The sequence below is a fragment of the Sorex araneus genome, chromosome 6 (genome assembly GCF_027595985.1).
Source record: "Sorex araneus isolate mSorAra2 chromosome 6, mSorAra2.pri, whole genome shotgun sequence".
In the NCBI taxonomy this organism is placed as follows: Eukaryota; Metazoa; Chordata; class Mammalia; order Eulipotyphla; family Soricidae; genus Sorex; species Sorex araneus.
The window spans coordinates 15,671,892-15,695,184 of NC_073307.1; the positions used below are offsets into that span (position 1 = coordinate 15,671,892).

The following is a 23,293-nucleotide window of genomic DNA, read 5'->3' on the forward strand; positions in this document are numbered from 1 at the left end:
TTAAGACACCAAATTTAAGAATTTAAGGAATTTAAGAAACCAAATTCCTGCTATTGCTGGTTATTTTCAGTCTTTTTGATATGTGCCATTCTCACTGGTGTGAGATATCTCTTTGTTATTTTTAGTTGCATTTGCCTGATGGTAAGTGCTGATGAACACTTTTTTTTTAATGGGCCAGACACGTAATGCGATTTGGACATGACCACTGGACTAGAGCCATTACTGACTGGATTCCATGGGATGTCAAAAGAACGCCTGGCCGCCCACCTATGAGATGGTCAGACTTCTTTGTCAAGACCCTGAACGAATGGTTTAAGGCACTTTGTGTTCCTGGAGTGAGCAGACACCATTGGGTTACACTAGCACGTGACAGGGACAAATGGAGACGTTATGACAAATGATACAAGTGATACAAGTGATTTTTTTTAAATGAGTCACATGGGGTACAGTTACAGACTTACAAACTTTCGTACTTACATTTCAGTGATACAATGATTGAGTACCCATCCCTTAACCAGTGCCCATTCACCACCAATGATCCCGGTATCCCTCCCACCACTCTCACCCCCTACCTCCTACCCCACCCCACCTCTGTGGCAGGACATTCCCTTTTACTGTCTCTCTCTCCTTATGGGTGTTGTGGTTTGCAATACAGGTATTGAATTGCCATCATTTGGTCTGTAGTCTACTTCCAGCACGTATCTCCCATCTCCCATCCCGAGGGGGCCCTCCAAGCACCCCATACTTGGTGGTCCCTTCTCTCTCTGAGCTGCATATGAGGCTGGCTTCCAAGCTGTGGAGCAATCCTCCTGGTATTCAGATGATGAACACTTGTACATATACCTAGTGGCCATCCATAGACCTTCTTCAGGGAAGTATCTGCTCCATTTTATCTTTTAACAGTTCTGGTGTGAGGGCCAGAAATGCAGAATCTCTGAGAGTTCCAACGAGTTCCAACAGGCAGCCGTTGAGCCCCATAAGTTTCCTGCTTTCTCTCAGTCTCAGAGGCCTTGGCTAGGTCCCTCTCCCAGTCCCTATTTCTGTATCTTTCATATCTTAAGCAGTAAGACCTAACAATACTTTCCAGAACCCCCGAGAGTTGGACTGCATCTCACTCACAATAGCCAGACTCAGTCTGGCTGAGGTCAGCCTGTTCTGATATACCTGGGATTGGGTCCAGTGTGAAAACCATTTTGAGTACCCGAATGAGACCTTCTGAGACTCCCCACTGGCATCAAAGCCTGCCGAGAGTGTTCTGGAAACACTGGCAGCAGGCAGCAAAAGAGAATTCTTACCAAAATCAGTTCTCCTGGACCTCTCGGTCTGTAGTGCTTGGCCAAGATGGAAAGCATCTTTGCTCCTTAATTTTCAAATCCAAATTGAGAGGAAAAACAACAACAACAACAAATCAATGGCTGTTGATCTGTCCCTTCCATGATAGTCAACTATAGCCTTCTTGCTGATCTTATTTTGTGTCCTGAGAGTTGGGTTTGGCAACTGTCAGCTTGGAGGGTCCCAAATGTGACCCAACAGACATGCAGATCTCCCCATAGTCAGGAAAGTCTCCCTCTTTTGGTGCTGAGATTTGAAGCCAAGGCCTTCCACGTGGGACACAAGTGCTGAGCTGATGACCACATCTGCGACCTCTGTCTAAGTCTTATTTCAGTTATATTTTTTTGGCAGAAGCCTTGGGTTTTGGCTGGATAGTATCATTGGTTCCTTGTTGGGGGACCCTTCTCATGGCTATGGGGTTGTGCAGTCATGTAGGAATATTTACAAATCTGACCTTGTCACTGTTCTCCAGGAAATGTGCTCTACCCCGTCCCCGGTTTTATTTACTTCATTTCCCTCACCTGAAAGTCATTCATTCAACAATTATTAACAAGTTCTATCCTATGCCAGGCACCTTGACCAGCTCTGGGATAGAAAGGTGGTAAAGCGACTCCTGACTTTCAGAGGCTCCTGACTCCACAGAAATAGCAGGTGGGAAGCCAGGACAGGCAGGAAAAGCTGCAAAATGCAGGGATGCCTTTGATGACAGAAGGTGCCAAGGTCCTGGCCTGCAACACTCCTCAGCTGGTGGATCTTTCCCAGAGGTTTGATGCTTCAGTCAGTAACCAGGACTGGAAAGAAGAGGAAATCCACAATGTAGAGAAAGGGCTGAGCTTTGTCAGTGGAACCCCAACTCCAAACAGCATCTAGAAGATGCCCAAAAACAAGGCTGGAAGGAAGGTGGAAGTAGGTTTTGAGAAGCTTTTTTTTTTTGTGGCACAGAGGGATTATACATGTGTGTTGGGGGGAGGTGAGCATCTTAGGTGGTACCCAGGGCACTCAGAGACCCCATTTGGTAATTCACAGCCAACTGGACCATGGCTTAATGAAGGGGATGAGAATGTGGTGCTGGGAGTTACCTGGGCTACTACGTTATGGTCTTTGGGGCAATGCCAGGAGAAAATCAGAAGGACATGCAGCGCCAGGGATCTGGCATATCCCTTAAACCCTGTACTATCTCACCCCTGAGACCATTTCTGCAGCAGGAGGACATCCCAGATATGCTTTTGGGCAATAGCCCTTCTAGCAGTGTGGATCTTGAATGGGTGGGGAAGCTCTTAGGAAACTACCATGACTTTCAAACCAGAAGTAATGGGGAACTGTGCTAGTGCCCCGTGGAAAGGGTGGATCAAAGAGAACTGTGGTGAGAGGAGCTCCAGGAATGGCTGTGGGGGCAGGAAGGAGGTCAGTGGGACAACTAAGGAGATGGTGATTTGTTCACACAGGGCAAAAGACTTGACTCCCTCCACGTCTGCTCTTCCAAACCAACCCACCATTTTAGAGTCAGTCCAAGTCCTGACCTTATTTTCTGAGAGCTGCTCTCTTCCAAAGAGCTGTTCTGAGAGTCCACAGTGGTCAGCTCGCTCCCTGGGGGGAGGCTGATACTTCATGTGCTGGATATTTTTTTTTTTCTCACTGAATCCTTTGAGCTTGGTGATACTCCCCCAACTACATGGGTAAAAAACTATAACCCATAGATAGTGAATGACGTTTTCATTATTCTTACTTTTTATTATTCTTACTCTCAATCACCAAGAAGCAAAACAAACACCTTAATGCAGGTCTCCTGGATCTAGAATCTACATTCTGAACCACCAGGCCATACAGATATTTGTCTTTGCTTGGAGAGGGCCTGCCTCATGAATCCACTTCACAGGCCTCTGAGCTGCCTGCAGCATGCAGGACTCTGTGCTTAGGAAGACACACAGAAAACTTGCTTCAAGGCTTTGATGTTAATGTCTTAACATTCTTTGTTTTCTTTTGCTTTTTTTTTAATTAATAGTTTATTTTTAATTAGTGAGTCAACGTGAGGGTACAGTTACAGATTTATACATTTTTGTGCTCATGTTTCTCCCTTACAAAGTTTGATAACCCATCCCTTCACCAGTGCCCATTCTCCACCACCAGTAAACCCAACATCCCTCCCCCCCTCCCCAGTCCCATCTCCCCCTACCCCACACTGCCACTATGGCAGGGTATTCCCTTTTGTTTTCTCTCTCTGATTAGGTGTTGTGGTTTGCAATAAAGGTGTTGAGTGGCCATTAAAAAGCTTCTGCACCGCAAAAGATACAGTGACCAGAATCCAAAGACTATCCACAGAATGGGAAAGGATATTTACACAATACCCATCAGATAAGGGGTTGATATCAATGGTATATAAAGCACTGGTTGAACTCTACAAGAAAAAAACATCCAACCCCATCAAAAAATGGGGCGAAGAAATGGACAGAAATTTTACCAAGGAAGAGATACGAATGGCCAAAAGGCACATGAAAAAGTGCTCTACATCACTAATCATCAGAGAGATACAGATCAAAACAACCATGGATATGTTTTCTATCATGTGCTGTGAGCTGTCACCCCCAAGCCCTGCATGTAAGGCTCTCCTCACGCTCACCCAACAGTTACCTTACAATGTGGGTTTGGTCTGGGTGTTATCGGCAGGACCTTATACCAGGCTCTCGAATGAAATCTTAAATATGAACTACGTATATCTCATTGGGTAAATGTTGCAGATTTTCTACTCCCGCCCCTTTATTTTTTGCATACAAGTAGGACTCAACCATTATGTGAGGCTTAAAAGTCTGTGCCAGCATGACTGAACAAAACACCAGAATTCCATATCATGTGAGAATTATGCAGTGAAATAAAGCAGATCTGGAGGAGATCTGGTTCTGGTAAGTCAGGGGTAATAGATCCAGAATCCATGACCCAAGTTTTCGAGCACCCCCCCCCTTTTCTTCACTGCAGGGTTCCAAGAAAATTTTTTTTTTTGCTTTTTGGGTCACACCCGGCAATGCACAATAAATAAAATAAAAATAAATAAAAAATACCTCCTGGCTTTGCACTCAGGAATTACTCCTGGCGGTGCTCAGGGGACCATATGGGATGCTGGGAATCGAACTCGGCCGCGTGCAAGGCAAGCGCCCTACCCGCTGTGCTATTGCTCCAGCCCCACAGTTGTAAAGTTTTGGCTTGAAAGACGGGTTGTGGGTTTAGGAGTCGGTTGGAACTGAGGCTGAATCCCAGTTCTGCCATCACTGTGACTGAGTAGCTGAAAAGTGAAAATGTTCTGAGCCTTAGCTTTCCCTTCTGTAAAACAGGAACACTAATGTTATTATTGGAAGGCTATTTTGGGGAAGGACTGAAGCGATAGCACAGCAGGTAGGGCGTTTGCCTCGCACAAGGCAGACCAGGTTCGATTCCTCTGTCCCTCTCAGAGAGCCCCGCGAGCTACGGAGAGTATCTCGCCCGCAGGGCAGAGACTGGCAAGCTACCCATGGCATATTCGATATCCCAAAGACAGTAACAACAAGTCTCACTTGGAGACGTTACTGGTGCTCGCTTGAGCAAATGGATGAACAATGGGATGACAGTGCTACAGTGCTCTTGTGTGGAAAGTGAGAGGAGGCATAGAAAAGTCTCCAGCATATTTTAAAGGATCATCAGATTGGACCTATTGGGAAGAATAGTCAGTCACTTGCTTAGTGACCGTTTAGTGATTGATCCTTATTGAATTGATACTTATTCAACGGAAATGAAACTCCGGATGCTCCCGTTATAAAAAAAAAAATCAGGCTTGGGGTAAAGTCCTGGGCGAGTTTGGGATGGGGAGAGGGTTGAGGCTTACGTGCTACCTCCTTCATAAGCCTAGAGTCGCCTGCCTGTGTCTGCGGGTCCATGAATGTTTCATGCGCGGGTGTCAGTTGCAGTAAACTGAGCGTCCCCGGTACCGACGTGAATTAATCATATGCAGGAGGAGGGGAGAAAATAAAATGCCTTTTCTCAGAGCCCCAAGTTTCACCGGCTGCTCCCGAGGTTTGGCCACCGCCGGCGGAAGCTGCTGCTGATGGAGGACCCCGAGAAGAAGCTGAGCCCCAAGAGCGACGACAAGGCCCGCAAAGTACGCTTTAAAATCGCTTCTTCCTATAGCGGCCGAGTGCTGAAGCAGGTCTTTGAGGACGGGCAGGAGTTAGAGTCTCCGAAGGAGGAGTATCCTCACAGTTTCCTCCAGGAGTCCCTTGAGCCAATGGATGGTGTTTATGGGTCTGGGGAGGCCCCCAAGCCCCAAGCCTACTCCCCTAAGCTGACTGCCCAGAGGATCAGCGTGTTTAGAGAGGGCAGTGCTTATACTTTGGCCAGCAGCCAGCCTTTCTTCAACGATTACAAGGCGAATGACCATAAGGTTGGTATTTTGCATGGTGTATCTGCTCTAAGGGCCAAAGTGTGTTCTGAGAAACACATCTTTGTCTCAAACTTGTGTCATGCTAGTGCACTGGTGGTGCCCACCAGAGTACCCAATGGGAAAGGCACCATGAGCATACAGTTTTCTGGGATAAAAATAACACCCTGGCTGACTACTTTTTTGTAAAGTTGTAATAGACATAGATGGTATTCAAATTCCATCCAGGGAAATAAATAGCAATGGAGTCTTGGCTATATTGTCTTGGTCAAGAAATGGAATAAGATACAGGGGGTTTCTAGCTGGTTGACTGACATCTTAGAAGGTTATGCAGCAAGGGGTTGTTTTCTGAAGGAGCCAAGTGTTTGAAGGTACCCATTTAACTCAAGCCAATTATTCAGCATGTGAATTATCCAGCCTTGTTCCCCGCTCCCTCCCCAACCCTCCAGTTCACTGTTTTTTTTTTGACATTTCTCTGTCTATTTATCTATATACTTACCTATCGATTTACCTTGTTTCTCTATTGCTTATTAGCATGAGTCTTGGGAAGAGATGATGAAAAGCAAACCAACCAGAAAAAAAGTTACATGGAGAAGTTAGAGTTAATTGTTAAGTTGAAACAGGTGCTTTATCTATGAATTTCAATTCTCTTTCCCAGTACCATAGATAATCAAAAGCTCACATACGATTTTCTTTTAAGCTAGAAGAACCTGAAAAATAGTCAATGGTTTTAGAAAGTGAATCAGAAATGGATGTATGCTGCCTGCCAGTGGGACCATGAGTGTCTTTTTAAAACAGATTAAATACAGTTACTTCATGTGCTGGGTTATTAATGAATAACATGCCAGAATATGTTCTCATCTTTAAAGTGTGAAATTCAGATAATTGCTCTATAATCATTTTTTAATTGTTAGTTTCCTAAGGGAAAAAGTAATACATCTATAGCATACAAATATATTGGGCTTGCTGGTCTTTGTCAAAGTGTAATCATGGTCAAATATACATTGGTCAAAAATGATGCCAGGTTTCTTTTTGATATTAAAGGGTTCTGAAATTAATAGCTACTCTTCTGCTTAGTAATATGGTCTTTGCTTACAAAACATTATCACATGCTCTCCTATAGGGTCTTTACTACAATTTTGAGAAAAAAGGCAAAATATGGTCATCTTGTTTCCCATATGAGGAAAACTGAGCACCTACTTTTATGGACCCACTCACAATTACAGGGTGCTGAAAAAGAAGAAAATTCAGCCTTCTGATTTACCTTGCTTTGGTCCCTGGAAGTTTCCTTTTAGACAATAGATCCACAACGGTAATGAAAATAGCAGTTACCATTTATTAAATATTTGTGTCATAGTTACTTGGTTGTATCTGGCACTTATAGTAATTCTTTTTAAGCAGATCTTATCTGTAGGTTTAGAATTTATAAAGTTGTCATTTATACTAAGCTACAGATAATGTTGGATTGCTTGACCTTCATAAATCATGTGTCCGTGTTGGCAGTTGTGTAAATGTAAGACTTGGCATGGACTTCTTGAAGCAGCTAAATGGTTCTTTGTGGAGCAGCATATGACGCTCTCAAATGCTGTTCAGGACCTGATTCCTTTCTGGTTGGGTTAGTCTTGTTTTCTTTATGTTGATCGATAATACACCCCAGTCATCTGGGCTTATATGAGAGTGGTCAAGATGAACTCTGGAGCACCTCCCACTGAAATAGGATGTCAGTGTGGTGTCTATGAAAAATAAGAAAATGACAGAGGAGTCATGGTTTTTAAAAGTAACTCCAGCTGTAAAATATTCTTAGTAATGGGGCCAGAACAATGGCAGGTAGGATCTTGTCTTGTATGCGGCAGACTCAGGTTTGATCTCTAGCACCCCATGTGGTCTGTCTGAATCCCAGAACATAGAACCAGGAGTGATCCCTGAACGTAGAACCGAGTCAGTCGTGAGCACAACTAGGTGTAGAACCAAAGCCAATATATACACATGTATGTCTATTTATATATAGTTAGTAAATAATAGTTGTGTGGCAATATTGGGTACCAGTTAAGTGCAATAGTTAAAATAATGGCTCTGAACCTGAGTAGGTATTTATACATCATGTGCACAGAAACTTGCTCAAAGATAAATGAAACAATTCTCAAATACATCAATAGGAGATTGGAAAAACAGACTCTGGTACATGCCAGAATATTATACCAGAGTGGAATATTATTCAGTCTTAGAAAGAAAATTCTGATATATTCTACAAGCTGGATTATGCTTGAAGATATTGTGACAAGTGAAATAAGCCACTGACAAGAAGATAGTTATCTGATTCCACGTATATAAAGTATTTAGAATAGTCAAATTTATAGAGACAAAAGTAGAATAATGGTTGTCAGGGGTTGAAAGAAAGGAAGATATTCAATGGGTACCAAGTTTCTGTTTGGGAATAGAAAAGTTCTGGAAAGGGATGGTGGTCATGGTTATACAATAATAATCAGATATACTTAATATAACCAACTTGTAGAGGTTAAAATGATAGTTTTATTTTATATGCATTTTACCACAATCAAAGCATAATAATAGGGCTTGAGAGATAGTGCAGGAGTTAAAGTGCTTATCTTGCATTCAGGCAACCCTGGTTTGATCTCTGGTACCACATATGGTCCCCAGAGCACCACCTGGGTGATCCCTGAGCACAGAGCCAGGAGTAAGTCCTAAACACTGCTGAGTGTGGTGCCCAGACCAAAATTAATATATCATAACAATTATAATAAATAATTTTTAAAAGAGGAAAAGGGTTGTGGATATAGGTCTGGAAAAAAGAAATAAAGAGCTCTGATGTCAGTTAAACCTGCATTTTAATGTCCACCGTCTTCATTGATTGTGTGGGTATAGACAAACTTGTTCATCTTCAATGTTATCATTTGTGAAATTATGGTGACATGTAAGTATCATAAGAAACTTGAGATCATTAGAAAAGATAATAGAAGTCACATTTAGCATGTATCAGGCACACTGCGTATGCTCAGTAAATACCTACTATTGTAATACAAACTAGGAAGGCCCTTATCAAAGAAATAGACTTCTTAAAAAGTTTAAGTGATAGATATAGAAAGTACTTATAAAATAAAAATACTTTGATAAATCGAAGTCAACAAGTTTATAGCATTTGTTGAAAAAATTGAAGACAATGAAAGAAAATAAAATTTCCTGAACACCTACTTGATACCCATGGTGTCATCTTGTCTTCACAGTAACTCTAAGAGAATAAATTTTACAATGCAGAAAATCACATATGTCAGATTATTTGCACAAGATTGAATTGAATTTGGCTTGCCTCCAAAGCCATGGTTTTTTTGGTCCCCAGTAGGGCAGTTCTATGTCAACACCCAGAGACTTGGGAAGTATCATGGCACCAATGTGGTCATCCCCAGGTACATGGCTGTTGACATCAGAGTTACCGCCGGATGCTCAAGCACACACACATTCCAGGGACTATGGAAGGAAACAAAAATCCTGGCTCTATACTGGCCCTCAATAATGTAAGAGTGGACATCTCTGACAGGCCGTGGGCAAAACCAGATTAGGTGAACATTATTTATACCTGAAGCGTTTCCTCAGACATAAGAGAGAAGCTGGCCATCAGGGTGGCTGAAACGTAAGCATGTCTTTAAGGTGATTTGGGACCCTCCATCTTCCGAATGTGTTAAAAATTAATGTGTTGTCCTGAATGTCTGTTGGATAATGGCTAGCTGAGGGGCAAGATGCTGGGCTGATGAGTACAGATTTTTCTTTTCTTTTTATTTCTTTATTTTATTATTATTATTTTTTACCATTGCACATACTTCCCCTTAATAAACCCAGCTCTAGATGCAAACAAAAATACACAAAAACCCTCCTTTGGAACTGAACCTTTTCAGTGATTACTAGAAGTGAAAATGGAACCTTCCAAAAGTACCACCATTTTTATCTTCCGAGGTTCAGAAACTGATAGTTCAGGGTGTGAAACAGGAACCCAGAGAAGGGAATGGAAGCTGCCACACGATCCCTTCAAGGGAGGGAGAGAGAACAGGACCAGGTAGGAAGCCGGTGCTTTATAAATAATTATTGAACACCCTGTGGGTGTTCCAGGGACGTGAATAGTGAAGTCCTGTTCCAGCCAGTTTTGGACTGAGTGCATGAGGACTTTACACCCAAGACTGCTAAAATAGATTTGATTTAGGCTGTTTGTAGAACAGGGAAAGGGCCAGCGAGACACTAGAGTGGACAAGGCATTTGCCTTGTACGCGACTGATCCAGGTTTGATTCTGGCACCCCAGATGGTCTCCCCCCATGCCCGTGAGTGACTCCTGAGCACAGAACCAGGAGCAAGCCATGAGCACCACTGAGTGTGGCCCAAAAGCAAAACCAAAAAATAAATCTAAATTAAGAATAGGGAAATAGTCCAGGCTCAGACATCTAGTTGTGTATCGGGATGACATATACCCTGCTGAAGGACAGTTGTGTGGTAACAACACTAATAACACTATGAGGAAAGTATTTCAGAGTTTTAAAAAGCTACTTTATACATTCCTTATAGAATCCCACCCCTAGAAGTTGATATAATTGGCCTAAGGGATGAGAAAGAAACTATTTAACCACTGGGAATAAAAGTTCATCTTTTGGCCTACGTTGGTCTAAGAATGGGATTTCATAATATTATGATATAAAAAAATACAGGCCATGAAACACTATAGAATTAGTACTTACGTCATGTGGGATAATTCGAGATTTACCCCTGGAGTTTGAACCATGAAGGTTAAATGACGTGGTATTTGTAGTATTGCTAGGGAGACAAATTTGCACATAATTTTACACAAATATTAGCAAGTTCCCTAAGATTGAATGAAGGAATTTTCTTTCCTTCTTTTTTTTTAAGTTTTAAGTAACTTAATTAATTTTTTAGTCAACCGTCTATTTTAAAAAATTAAAATAATATTTTTCTGAATCACCATGAGAGAAAGCATTACAAACAATATTTTAAATATTACAAACAATATTTTAACACCCATCCTTCCACCACTGTAATTTCCCAGCTCCAATGTCCCCAGTTTTCCTCCCAACTCCCGGAATCACTCTCCACCCTAGCCTGCCTCTGTGGCAGGCACCTCTCTTCTCTCTCTCTCTCTCTCTCTCTCTCTCTCTCCTCTCTCTCTTTTCCTTTCTTTCATTTTAGGCATTATTATTTGCAATACAGATGCTGAAAGATTATCATGCATACCCTTTTACCTACTTTCAACACTTAGTTCTTGTCCAGAGTGATTATTTCCAGCTAGAATTGTCATAATGAACTCTCCTCTATCTTTACTACCCTCCACCCCCCAAACCCTTGTGGTAATTGACGGATTTTTCTTAAAGGAAATTAAATATAGAATGAAGCAGTAAATGTGAAAATAAAATGATGCTTTGAATTATGTGTATAGCAGGAAGCTTCACTTTTGTTTTCAACCTTTCAACATTATTATCATTATTATAGTTTAGGCAACATGTTTTCAACTGTGTTAGCATTTATGGCTTTGATGCCTAGCATTACTGTATCTCAGTGCTACTGAAGTGTGCAAGACCCTCCACAAATGCTCTCGTGTTGCTCCTAGTCCTATTTATTCACTTCACCATCCCTCACCCAGCCCATCCCTCCCAGCTTGGCAATCTTAGTTTTATCTTAATTAAAATTAGTTAATATAATTAACTTATCTTAATTAATCCTAATCTTAGTTAAATCTTAATCCAAGGTCAAAGGCTTTTTTCCATCATTTAATACTGCCTATTCCTTTCTTCTGTTTCTCTACCTAAGATGAGGAAAGTCATCGCGTTTCTGTTCTTCTTCCTCTGATTTATTTTGAGTAACGTGATACCCTCCAGTCCTATCCATGTTGTAGTGAACTTCTAGATTCTGTCTTTCCTAACAGTGTTCACTGCACACATATGGCACAGCCCTTTATTCCAGCCTTAAAATAGGACTGAACATGAAATATCACATCAGCTATGAAATGAACATAAAATTTATGTTTTAGTGAGGGCCAAAATTACTTCTGTGTACTTGCTTCTGCATTGTAGGGAATGTATTTACAGGTTTATTACAAAGATTCAAATAAAAATACTCAATTTTTTGCATAGCCCTAGAATAAGCTAGGAATGAAAATTCTATATTTATGGGGAAAAATTTTTAACTTCTGGGACATTGCTAAATTAGCCAAGAGGCAAGCAAAGTTTGGAAATAGGATTTCGGGGTCCTGAGTATTAATAGCCACCTTAATAATTGAGAGATAATTCAAGGTCGCCTAAAAAGTGGTTGGGAAAATAAGAAGGCACTCAGGAGTCTCAGGACTGTATGTATTAACCCCAATATATGCAACTATGTCTGTATTTTAATAACTAGTTTGTGTAGGTCAGTCCACTTGCAGATTGGCAAAGAGATTCTGAGAGTCCAGCAGTCCAGTGATTATTCTATATGTCACTGCCGGTGTACAGTGGCATTTGGATTTAGAGTTCATTGTCTCTAAACTGCCCTAGCTCTGGAAGAAATATGTATTCTTGACCCTAAACATCAGCTTCCTCTCCTTCCCTGCAGCATTGAAACACTGCCTGAATTTATTCTGTGGCAAATGGTTAAGTAACTCATGGTAAATCCATACAGGGGAACATTAACAAATAATGATGAGCTAGAAGCATGCTTGGCAAGGAGATTCTTTTTATACGATACAAAGGAATAAACAAGTTATGGACATATATAACTATAAAATATAAACAATGTATTTGTATATGAGATGCTAGTATGTATTAATGTAAATAAATATATATAATAGAAATGATGGTCTTTTGTGGGGAGTATATTTATGAATAGTGTTGTGGGGGTGTTAAGAATGTGACTCAAGAAAATAATTTTGAGTTTAAATCTTAAGCATAGATTCTGGATAACTTGGCAACTTTGGGACTTACTAAATTCCAGTGAGACTCAGCTTCTATCAACCTTACATCAAGGTGATGCTTGTAAAATGTGTAGCATGATATTTAACACAGCAAATGCAGTAAATAGGACAAGAGCAATAATCATTCAGTGAATTGCATCTGTTATTATTACTATTTTATGTACTAAACGTTTGAAACTCTTAATTTTTTCCATATTCCTTAATATTTAGTAAGCCCTCATTGTGCACGCAGCAGTGCTGTGCAATGTGATAGCAAGAGAATTTCTTTTGTCAGCTTTGTTGAATTTCCATCAATGAGCTCAACTTTGATTATGCTGAGGTCAACTTTGGTGGGTTCCCATTAATGGGAAAAGCAAGTTAGTCTTCATGGGCTTTAGAGAGACCAAACTAACCAGGGAATGAATCGTAGCTAACGGGATGGAATATTCTAGATGGTCCAAATTTGTCCTTTCCTATCTTCCGGGATGTTGCAGATTCTGTGGGCTGGTATTTGGTGGGGAATCATCATGTTAATTCTCCTTCTCTCTAGTCCCCACCTATTATAGACTTTGGAAAGATAATCATCTACACGAATAACTTGAAGATCATTCGAACCTCGATGGACAAAAGGGACTTCACGAGGAAAATTCTCCAGAAGGAAGAGGAGGCTGAGGAAGAGTCTCTGGTGAGCAGAGAGGAAATCTATGGCATCAACAATCGGAATGATGGGCCTTTGCCAGAGGCGGGGAGCACATTCCCCCCCAATCAGTACCCACAGGTGTGTCAGATTTACGTACAGTCTTATTTGGAGCTGGTCCCACAACCCAGTTTCCAAGGAGTCTTTGTCATACCTAAATATGTTTGAATTGTACTGTTCAAAACTAAGTACTAGGGGCTGGAGCGATAGAACAGTGGGTAGGGTGTTTGCCTTGCACGTGGCCGACCCGGGTTCGATCCCCAGCATCCCATATGGTCCCCTGAGCACCGCCAGGAGTAATTCCTGAGTGCAGAGCCAGGAGTAACCACTGTGCATCGCCAGGTGTGACCCAAAAAGCAAAAAAAAAAGAAACAAAAACCTAAGTACAAACGGAACACTTAAGATGTCTTCATATCTAAGTTGTTAAGGAATTTCAAAATTCATTGTATTTTCACAGTAGCATGTTAGTAGCAACAGTAGAGGTCTGTGTTTTAAATAATCATAGTTTATTTTTTGTGATGGCTACTTTTGAGATGAAATTAATAGTTACAGTTCTCACTTCACAATGTGACTGATGAACATCTTGCTCATGAGGTGGGGAAAAAAATATCAGCTCTGTTCAGTTCTCTCTGGGTTTGCTTGTGCTTCTGCAATTGTTACTTCAATTCAGTTTCCTTAAAGGAATCTTATAAACCAACATGTAGCCTTTCTTTTAACTTTCTTTGTTAAAGATTAGCATGGTTAACAAGAGCCAATGTCAGGGCTAGAAAGATAGTACAGCAGGTAGGATGCTTGCCTTGCATCTGAATTTGATCGCTGGCATCCCTTATGGCTTCTTGAACATTCCCAGAAGTAATTCCTGAGTGCAGTCAGAAGTAACCCATGAGTATTTCCAGGTGTGGCCCAAAGCCAACAAAATAAAACAAAACAAACCCAAATAACAACAACAACAACAACAACAACAAAGCCCCAACAACCCAAGGGGAAAAGACAAAACTAAGAGACAATGTCATTTGTAATCTTGGTCCAAGACCAGGCACAAGGGGAAAGCCATAAATTGTAATACGCTGAAACTGAGCCACTCAATGAGAATACTCGTTGTCACTTTATATCATGCTTATTTCAGGGTCTCTTGAGTGCCACATTTGTCTGTAAATAGTACAATGTCAACTGGTTTCTTAAAATTTACTTATAAAATTAGCACATACAATTCCTTTTGAAAATATTGAATCTTAGTTTCTTGACTACTGTAGAAAAGAAGTCAATGTAAGTAGTGTTGATGGGTTTACTGCATGCATGTCTGAGTCCAACTCTTCATTCTGAAAACCATGGCCCAGACAAACCATGGCTCCAGGGAGGTGAAAGAAAGGTGAAATCATTAGTTCCCAGCGAGTGATGGAAGGAAAGAAAGGGTGAATTTGGATGAATTTAAGCTAAGAGAGTGAAAGTTTAGGGACTCTGAGTTATAGCACAGCGTGTAGGGCACTTGCCTTGCACATGGCCGACCTGGGTTCTATCCCCAGGACCCCATATGGTCCCAGAGCACTGCCATGAGTGATCCCGGAGCACAGAACCAGGAGTGAGCTCTGAGCACTGCCAGTTGTAGTACCCCCTCACCAAAAAAACCCACACCGAAAAACCCAAACAAACAAAAAAGGAGTGTAGTTGTTTGGAGGGCATCAGACATGTATTTTCTCTCTCTTGATTACATTCCTCGGGACTTTCAGCTTTCCGTGGGACTCACTCTAATCTCCCATAGGTTGGTGTGACCAAGGGGTCAGGGGTGGCTCTGTCTCGAGACGTTGTCCTTATCCCAGGAGGGTTCGGCAATCAGAGGGTCATGACTGCATGACTGGAGTCCAGCCAAAGGTTCTTAAAATTCTGCTCACAATCGCAGTCTCTTTCCAGACTGCTCTCACACACAATAAGTTCTTTTCTGAAATGCAGATGAGATTATGTGAGCCTTTTGTCACCCCCCCAATGCCCTTAAAAGAACACAGCAACTCTGAATGACCTGTCATCAGTGGAATAAAACCTAAATTCTTCATTTGTCCTAGAAAACTGGGTAGTTGGATTACTGCTGGAGTCTTCAGACTCTTCTTTTCTTCCATCTCATCTTCAAACTCTGCCCCAGACACACTGCTGGTCTAGCTAACTGATATGTTTCTTGCTTTTTTCTTAGCAGAGCCCGATTCCCTCTACCCAAAAGTTCTCCAGAACTGCCTTCCCCTCCCCTCACCGCCACCAACTTTACTTTCAGTTTCTTAGATCTCAGTGGAAGCATCACATCCTCAGAGGTACATTCTCTGGCTCTGAGAGGCCCAAACCCTCCAAGGTAGATGCCCAGGATACCTCACAACACTGCATAGTTTCAGTCCTATGCTTATATTATATAATCATCTGCTCGGTGTTTTCCTTACCCAAAGGATTTGGTTCCCCTGAGGACCTGAACCCCCATAAAGATGGGTGGAATAAAGCAGTTCTCAGGTGTAAAAAAAAGAGTTGGAGCCTGATGATGAAACAGATACATAGCTATGTGTAGAAAGAAGGGCGGAATTGGACCAGGGGGGCAGTTGGTAAGAAGTCTCCTTCCCTCTCTTTTCTCCTCTACATACACACTGAGAACTCTCAAGGCAGCATCAGGGAGACAGACAGATGTGTTTCAATCAACACCTTTTCATTTTAATTCATTTCTGCCATTGTATATATTGTATGACAACATATGTCCAGAAAAGGGCCAGAGATGGCCAAAGGTAGGTCACTACGAAGGTCTGAAAGAAAACTAACAGGCCTGATCTGACCATTGCTCTTCAATTCAGTTCAGAAAGGTTTGTCTTTTTCAGCTAGCATGTCATATACTGGGGCAGGGGTGTGTGGCAGATATTGCCCTGAAAGTTAACATACCTTTGTATTTTAAAATTTATTTTTTAAAAATTGAATAACTGTGAGATATATAGTTACAAAGTTGTTCATGATTGGGTTTCAGTCATATAATGTTTTAATATCTGTCCCTTCACCAGTATATTTTCCATTAATTACCAATGTCCTCAGTTTCCCTCCCACTACCCTCAACCCCATCTCTATGACAGGCATTTTCCTTTTCTTTTCTTCTCTCTCTTTCTCTCTCCTTTTGGGCATTATGTCTTGCAATATAGATACTGAAAGGTTATCAGGTATCAAGGACTCTTTACCTATTTTTTCAATACTCAGTTCTTGTCTAGAGTGATTATTTCCAACTATCATTGTCATACTGGTCTCTTCTCTATCTTAGCTGCCCTTCCTCCCACACTGGTGACAAGTTTCCAACCCATTGACCAGTCCTCCTGGCCTCTGTTTTCCCTGAGCTTGGATATTAGTCTCATACTACGTTTTTTATATCCCACAAATGAATGTAGTCATTCTATATCTGTCTATATATACTTTCTTGTCTTTTCAATTCTGTTTTAATATATTGTCTGATGTTGCATACAGAAAATGCCCAGACAAATTTTATCCTCACAGAGAAGGTCAGAAAACATCAAGGAGCCCATCTTGACCCAGAGTCTCTTTGTTTGATTCTATGAACAAGGAAGAGTGGGGAAGGCTTAAAGCTAGGCATGCTGCAACCCCATAAGAGCTATAAAAGGATTTTATTGAGTCACAGTGAAGCAAAGAAGGGAGAAATCTGACTTTGTGTCCAATAGATTTGAGACCATAAATATTTTTGTTATTTAAAATAAAAAATTAAAAAATTATTTTATTTTATCTTTTTAAAGCAGTTCACAATTTTTGATTACATTTAATATTCAAACACCAATCCCACCACCATCACACCTCCCCACCACCATATTTCAAGATGTTTCCATCCTAAACCCCAACCCCTGTCCTCAAAGCAGAACCAAAATAATATATTTTGTTTTGTTTGTTATGACTAATCTGCTAAAAAGATCCAAAGAAGATTTCTTAGAGGAAAGTGTGTGAAGATTGTTGTATTTCACCCAGGAGCCATTAAGCCCTTCTATAAAAGATTAGCTTATATATATATATATGTCTGTAAAATATATTTCCCCCAAAGATTGGTTGCCTTCTACTTTAAATCCCATCAAATGTGAGACCATAAATCTTTAGGCTTAATGAGAACTTGCCTTAGAAATCATGGTAATAATAATAATAATAATAATAATAATAATAATAGCTGCCACTTATGAGGTCCCTTGGTCACAGGCACCATGGCCACCTTTCCCATTCAGTAGTCCAGCTCCTTCTCACAAGAACTGTGAGGTTGTTGTTCGTTCCTGAACCTGTGGAAATGAAGACCTAAAGAAGTGGAGTTAGTGGACAGAAGTGATTAGAGTCAGTAGCCAAACCCAGGTCTATCTAAGCAGCAACCTCGTGATCATAGCAACTCTGCTAAGGCTTTGGATTGGTACTGGTTACCATGTGCATGACCAAGTAAGCTTGAATATGAAATAAAACCTATGGTTCCTGATCGGGCACAGTGTATTCTCAGAAGTACAAAGGTGGCCGTTTCCCTGACTGTCTTGGGGCAGAGGAGCTCAGCCACAGCCAAATGTGGGTGTTGAGGACTGAGGCTTCACAGCAAGGTATAGATGTGAAATCGCATTGACAGGGAATCTATGATAGGCTTGGGAATAGAGCGTGGCCTTTCCATATACTCTCTTCCACCCACTCGGGGGTGTGGGGTCAACATTATTACTTGCATTACACAAGCCCAGACACTGGACTTTAGAGCTGTGATGAGGATTTTTCAAGGTGCACGATTCATGAGAGAAGCAGACTGACTCTGAAGCACGGGACTCTGTTTTTTAGGGGACAGTGAGGTTGGGGGTCACACCCAGTGATGCATTCAGGAACCGCTCCCAGGGGGAGTGATACGGGGATGATACGGGATGCCGAGGATTGAACTTATGTCGACCATTTGCGAGGGAAGTGCCCTACCCAATCAGTACTATCGACCTGGTTCACATGAAGCTCTTGATCCTTGGGCTCGACTTCAGTTGTTTGAGAGAATAAAGGAACGCAGTAATTCAGTACTAAGCTGTAAAAAATTGCAACATGGGTCTATTCAGCCCCTCAGTCTCTTAATCACACAAAACTGCCTCGAGGGCCCACTACTGGACAACAGGGAAGGACATTGCACATAAACATCAGGGGCATGAGCTCTGAACTCTGCTCAATGGAGTCCAAACCCTCCTCCTCTTCTTCCAAGTGGTGCAAATTACTGTCCTTGGTGCCTCGGTCTCCCCTCTCCAACAGAGGGGTGATATCCTCTCCCACTGGGATGTTCTTGAGCACTGCAAGTACTTGATCAAGTAGCTACAATTTCTGTTTCTCTGACCAGTTTCCACCCTGGCAATTCTATAACTTGGCTGACTCTCTGCTCCACCCCCATCCCCAGTGTGCGTCTAATTCTGTCTAATTCTGCTCCAGTCTTTGTGGCAATCTGGTTCTATACACACATTGTCACTTTCACTGTCATCCCATTGCTCATCGATTTGTTTGAGCGGGCACCAGTAATGTGTCTCATTGTGAGACTTATTGTTACTGTTTTTGGCATATCCAATATGCCACGGGTAGCTTGCCAGGCTCTGCCGTGCAGACTCCATACTCTTGGTAGCTTGCCGGGCTCTCCGAGAGGGGCAGAGGAATTAAATACCGTTCAGCTGCATGAAAGGTGAACTCCCTACCGCTGTACTATCGCTCCAGCCCCTACAGTTCCTCTGTTCTGTGCAGCTGATACACACATATTTATTTTTAATACATGTACACATTTATTATTTATCATAGGCGCCCCCTCTGACGGTGTCAGGGATTAAACTCAGGGCCTCATACATGCTAAGCATGTGCTCTATAACTTGGCTGACTCTCTGCCCCAGCCCACCCCCCGTGTTATTTTGACCCCTGGGTGAACAATGGACTTGAACTGCTGTAACACGACCTGCTCTGTGTCTTGCAGGAAGGGGAGCTTCCTGAGGATAACTGTTTCCACTGCCGAGGTTCGGGCAGTGCCACCTGCTCTCTGTGCCACGGCAGCAAGTTCTCGATGCTGGCCAACAGGTTTAAGGAGTCCTACCGAGCCCTGAGGTGCCCTGCCTGCAACGAGAATGGTCTCCAGCCTTGCCAGATTTGCAAGCAATAGCCCGTGCCTGTGGATGTCTGCTTCTCTCACTTCCTCCCCGAAGTTATTTCTAATAAACTGTTCCCACACCCCTTCCCCCTTTCCCTTGGCGGCAAGGAAGCCCCCAGCAGCTGTGATCACTTCCACCCCTGCAAAACTCAATTACTTGATGACATTTTGTAAGGCTGCAAACATCTTCATTGTGGGTCTAAGTGGCAGAGGCAGTTTTGAATTAGAATCTACTTTGAAACAGGTTCTAAAATTATCTTTCCAGGAATGTGTGAACATATGTGTGTGTGTGTGTGTGTGTGTGTGTGTGTGTTTGTATCTCACTTGGCTCAGCTCCGTTTTCTCCTTGCACTAGTGAACAAATACATGTACATTCTGGCAGCAGGTTGAAGTCATTTTCTGCTTGGGTGTTATTTTGCAAAATTATGCAGTGAGAAAGGAATCAAAAGGGCAGGTTTCTGATGAACTGAATTTCTCTCGCCTAGAATGCATTTCAGATAGTCATTGGTCAAATTGAATTTTTAATTAAGCAGAGGAGGAAAGGGAGGCCCAGGACTCAAAGCTCTAGCGAGACAGTGACAGTTATACAAGTTCTAAGTGCTTCCTGCTGAAAGGAAGAAGGCTGGCAAAGAGCCTCTCCCTCAACATCCCGAATCTGTCCTGTGTACTGTGCTTGGTTAATGCGCATGCAGGCAGTGAGCAAAGCTCTTAGGACAAGATGAGATAAGAAGGCATCTCTGTGTGCCTCTGAGCTATGGAGGGCCTAAGCCAAGTCATAGTAATTTATGATGAATTTGGTGCTTAAGTATGTGTGCAATATGATTTCTTCTAGCCCCCGAGTTATCACCAAAGAAATAAATCTATTCTAAAGCTAAGGTATAGCTACTCCCTCCTGGTCTAAGACACTGGATACTTTATAGGTATCTGTTAGAAATCTCTGAAACAGAAGATGACCAGGCTGAGTTTTAGCAATTATATTTCCACTGCCCATGAAGACACATAACAAGCATAAATCTGTTCTTCGCAAGTGAGTCATAAAATTAGAGAAATACTTTGGTTAATGATCTCTTGGAATTCTAACATCCACCTTCCAGACCCCTTGAGAATGACACTGCAAAACCCATTGTCCCATGAGATGCATTGCTTTTCTATGTAATTATTTTGATTTTCATCACTTATTAATTTCCTAGTTTCTGTTTTTTATTCTCTATCATTCACCCATGAAAATCATGTCATCATGGACTGCATTTCGGGCAGTATAAACACTTTTTAATAAAAAGACAAAACACTTTTCAAAGCCCTGCTAATTTTTCTCATCTTCCCCTTAGCCAGAACTCTATTACAACTCATTGATTTCCCTCATCTCTGTTCTTAACTCTCTCCTGACTCTATGTTTTCTTGCACCTAGTGACTCTCCTATCTGTTCAAAATACCAGTGAAGGAGTGATATTGAGAGAATTTTAAGTGTGTTCGTCTACTCTTGAGCAGGAACAATTAAAAACAAGCATTGAGTCCTGCCTGCAAGACAGACCAGACCACCTTGCTAGGGGCTGGATGGGCAGAATTACCTGGGTGGACACTGCCCTTCTGGTACTCCTGGGACCTGCAGTTAATTATTTTTTGGTCTTGGTTTTGGGCCATACCCAGGTGGTCGCTCAGGGCTCATACTTGTAAAATCATTCCTTGTGGTGTTCAGGAGACCATAGATGGTGCCAAGGATTGAACAAGGGCTGGCTGTGCATAAGGCAAGGGTCTTCACTGCATATTCTCTCTCTGGCCCCTGAATCTTCAGTTTTAGTGGGAGGGAGAAATGGGTAAACAGATCATAACACCAAGGAAAGACAAGTTCTGGCATGGGGGAATCACAGGGAGCCTTTGAGGCCAGGACAGTGCAGTTATCCAGGCTCCCTAGAGGAAGAAGAATGTGTGATGTGGTTTCCTTCCCCTTGCCCTTCCTCCTAAGTGATTTCACTGCTTTTCACCCCAAACAAATACAAGTACTGATGGTTACATTTATCCAGGCAACAAGCACTGATGGGGCACTGGGCCTAGATGAGGAGGCAAAACAGACAAAACTCTGGTTCCTGTAGAGTTTATATTTCATAGGGGGAATCCTGGCAACTGGAATTTTGTATGTCACATACAAAAAATATATTAGTATATATTCTAAGCTCATTTACTTAGAACTAGTCAAATATTTAATATAGAAGAAAATGTGTTTCTACATGATAAACCGTGTGTGTGTATACAGGTTGCAGAGCGTATTAGAAGAAGAAACAGGTTTTGAAGGAAAATGAAACAGAAAAGTTGGGGCTTAGAAAGCAGTGCAGTTTCTGGAGTGGGGGGAGGGGAGGTTGTCATGGAGAAGGTGTCCCTTACATACAGGGAAAATGAGGGAGTGAGTCCAGAAGTAGTTGGAGTAAGATTATTCCAGACTGGAGCCAGAGTGACAGTACAATGACTACGGGTGTTAGCCTTGCATGCATCCAAGCCAAGTTTGATCCCCAGCATCCCATACGATCCCCTGAACCCACCAGGAGTGATTCCTGAGCACAGAGCCAGGAATAAGCTGTGAACACAGATGGGTGTGGTCCCAAACCAAAGGCAAACAAAACAATTATTCCAGAGGAAACAGAGGGTGGTAGGAGAGCCTGTCATGTCTGAAGCAGCAAAAACATCGGAGTCTGGAGAGAAATTTGATGAGAAGGCAGGTGTGTGGTCTGTAGTGTATATATGGTTATGTACGTAGGCAGCATGTGATGTGTATCTGTGTATATGGCATGTGGCATGTGTATAGTATGTGGTGTGTGTATGTGTGTATATTTGTGTGTGTGTGCACGTGTGCATGCAGAGGGATGCTGTCCTTCCATGTTACACTTAAGATTTGGGTTTTACTCTGAGTCCGCTGCTGCTCTGAACAGTCTGGCTCTGCCAATCTCTTCCAGACTCTCCTCCTATTGTGAGGGCTGGAGACCAGCGGACTCTATGTTCCCTAGATGCCCTTGCCTGCTGGCTTCCTGTCAGGGGTGTGTGAAGAGAAAGGAAGAGCCTTCCACCTTAGGAAGGATCCTAACAGCCTTTCCTACATGGCAGCTGCAAACTCTGCTCAGGCAGCTTGGCTCCAGTCATAGTCACTGGGCTGGTCCCGGTGATAGGTTCATGGTAACACCACCTCTCGCTCTCTGGTCTAAGGGTCTCTGGTTTTCTGCAGCAACTCGTTTGTGCCTTCAATTTCCTCTCTGAATGTCTTTAGACTGGTTCTGATTGTATGCTGACTGATCTACAACTGGTTTGAGCAGAGGAATTTCATGACCTGATTTCCGTTTAACAAGTCACACTGCTGTGTTGCAGAGAGACGCTGGAATAAACGCGAAGCAGGAGATCAGTGTGAAGGTGACTGCATCATCCTGGTGACAGCTAAGGTGGCCTGCGCCAGTGATACCCGTGGAATTGGTTAAAAAGTTGGCGTAGTAGGGATACATTTTGGAGGTGGATGTTGGGATTCTTCCTGGCACAGCTCCCTGACCATGTAGGCTGCTGGGCTTGTGCGGGAAAGCTCCGAGACCCGCCTTGATGAGGGTGAACTGTTGCCAGGGGAGCTGATAATTCCTGATGATTAGCATGACTTGACAGCCTCTCAATGGTTGGCAGCTGGGGCTTGAGTGAGGGGGAGCCGACACCTGTGGGATTTGAAAAGCTTACTGCTCATACAGACTCCGTGACACCTTGTGACACTCCGTCCCTTCTAGCCCGTGTAACATTTGATTTCACCTTCCTCTCGCCTTCTTTAGCTCCTGAGG

At 42.4% G+C, this 23,293-nt stretch overlaps 1 protein-coding gene across 1 annotated transcript; it reads left to right on the forward strand.

The window, feature by feature from the left end:
* The first annotated feature begins 5,401 nt into the window (after nucleotides 1-5,401).
* Nucleotides 5,402-19,505, forward strand: GRXCR2 (glutaredoxin and cysteine rich domain containing 2). The gene is made up of 3 exons (XM_004611091.2): nucleotides 5,402-5,737; nucleotides 13,220-13,447; nucleotides 19,323-19,505. Exons 1-3 carry the CDS (start codon nucleotides 5,402-5,404, stop codon nucleotides 19,503-19,505), a joined length of 747 nt encoding a protein of 248 aa, XP_004611148.1.
* Nucleotides 19,506-23,293: the final 3,788 nt, after the last annotated feature.

Bases quoted from the DNA above. Each gene is read 5' to 3' on its own strand.
- GRXCR2 (XM_004611091.2), top strand. From the start codon at position 5,402: ATGGAGGACCCCGAGAAGAAGCTGAGCCCCAAGAGCGACGACAAGGCC. The intron at 5,738-13,219 runs GTTGGTATTTTG...CCTTCTCTCTAG, and splicing joins ACAAGGCGAATGACCATAAG to TCCCCACCTATTATAGACTT. The intron at 13,448-19,322 runs GTGTGTCAGATT...TGTGTCTTGCAG, and splicing joins CCCCCAATCAGTACCCACAG to GAAGGGGAGCTTCCTGAGGA.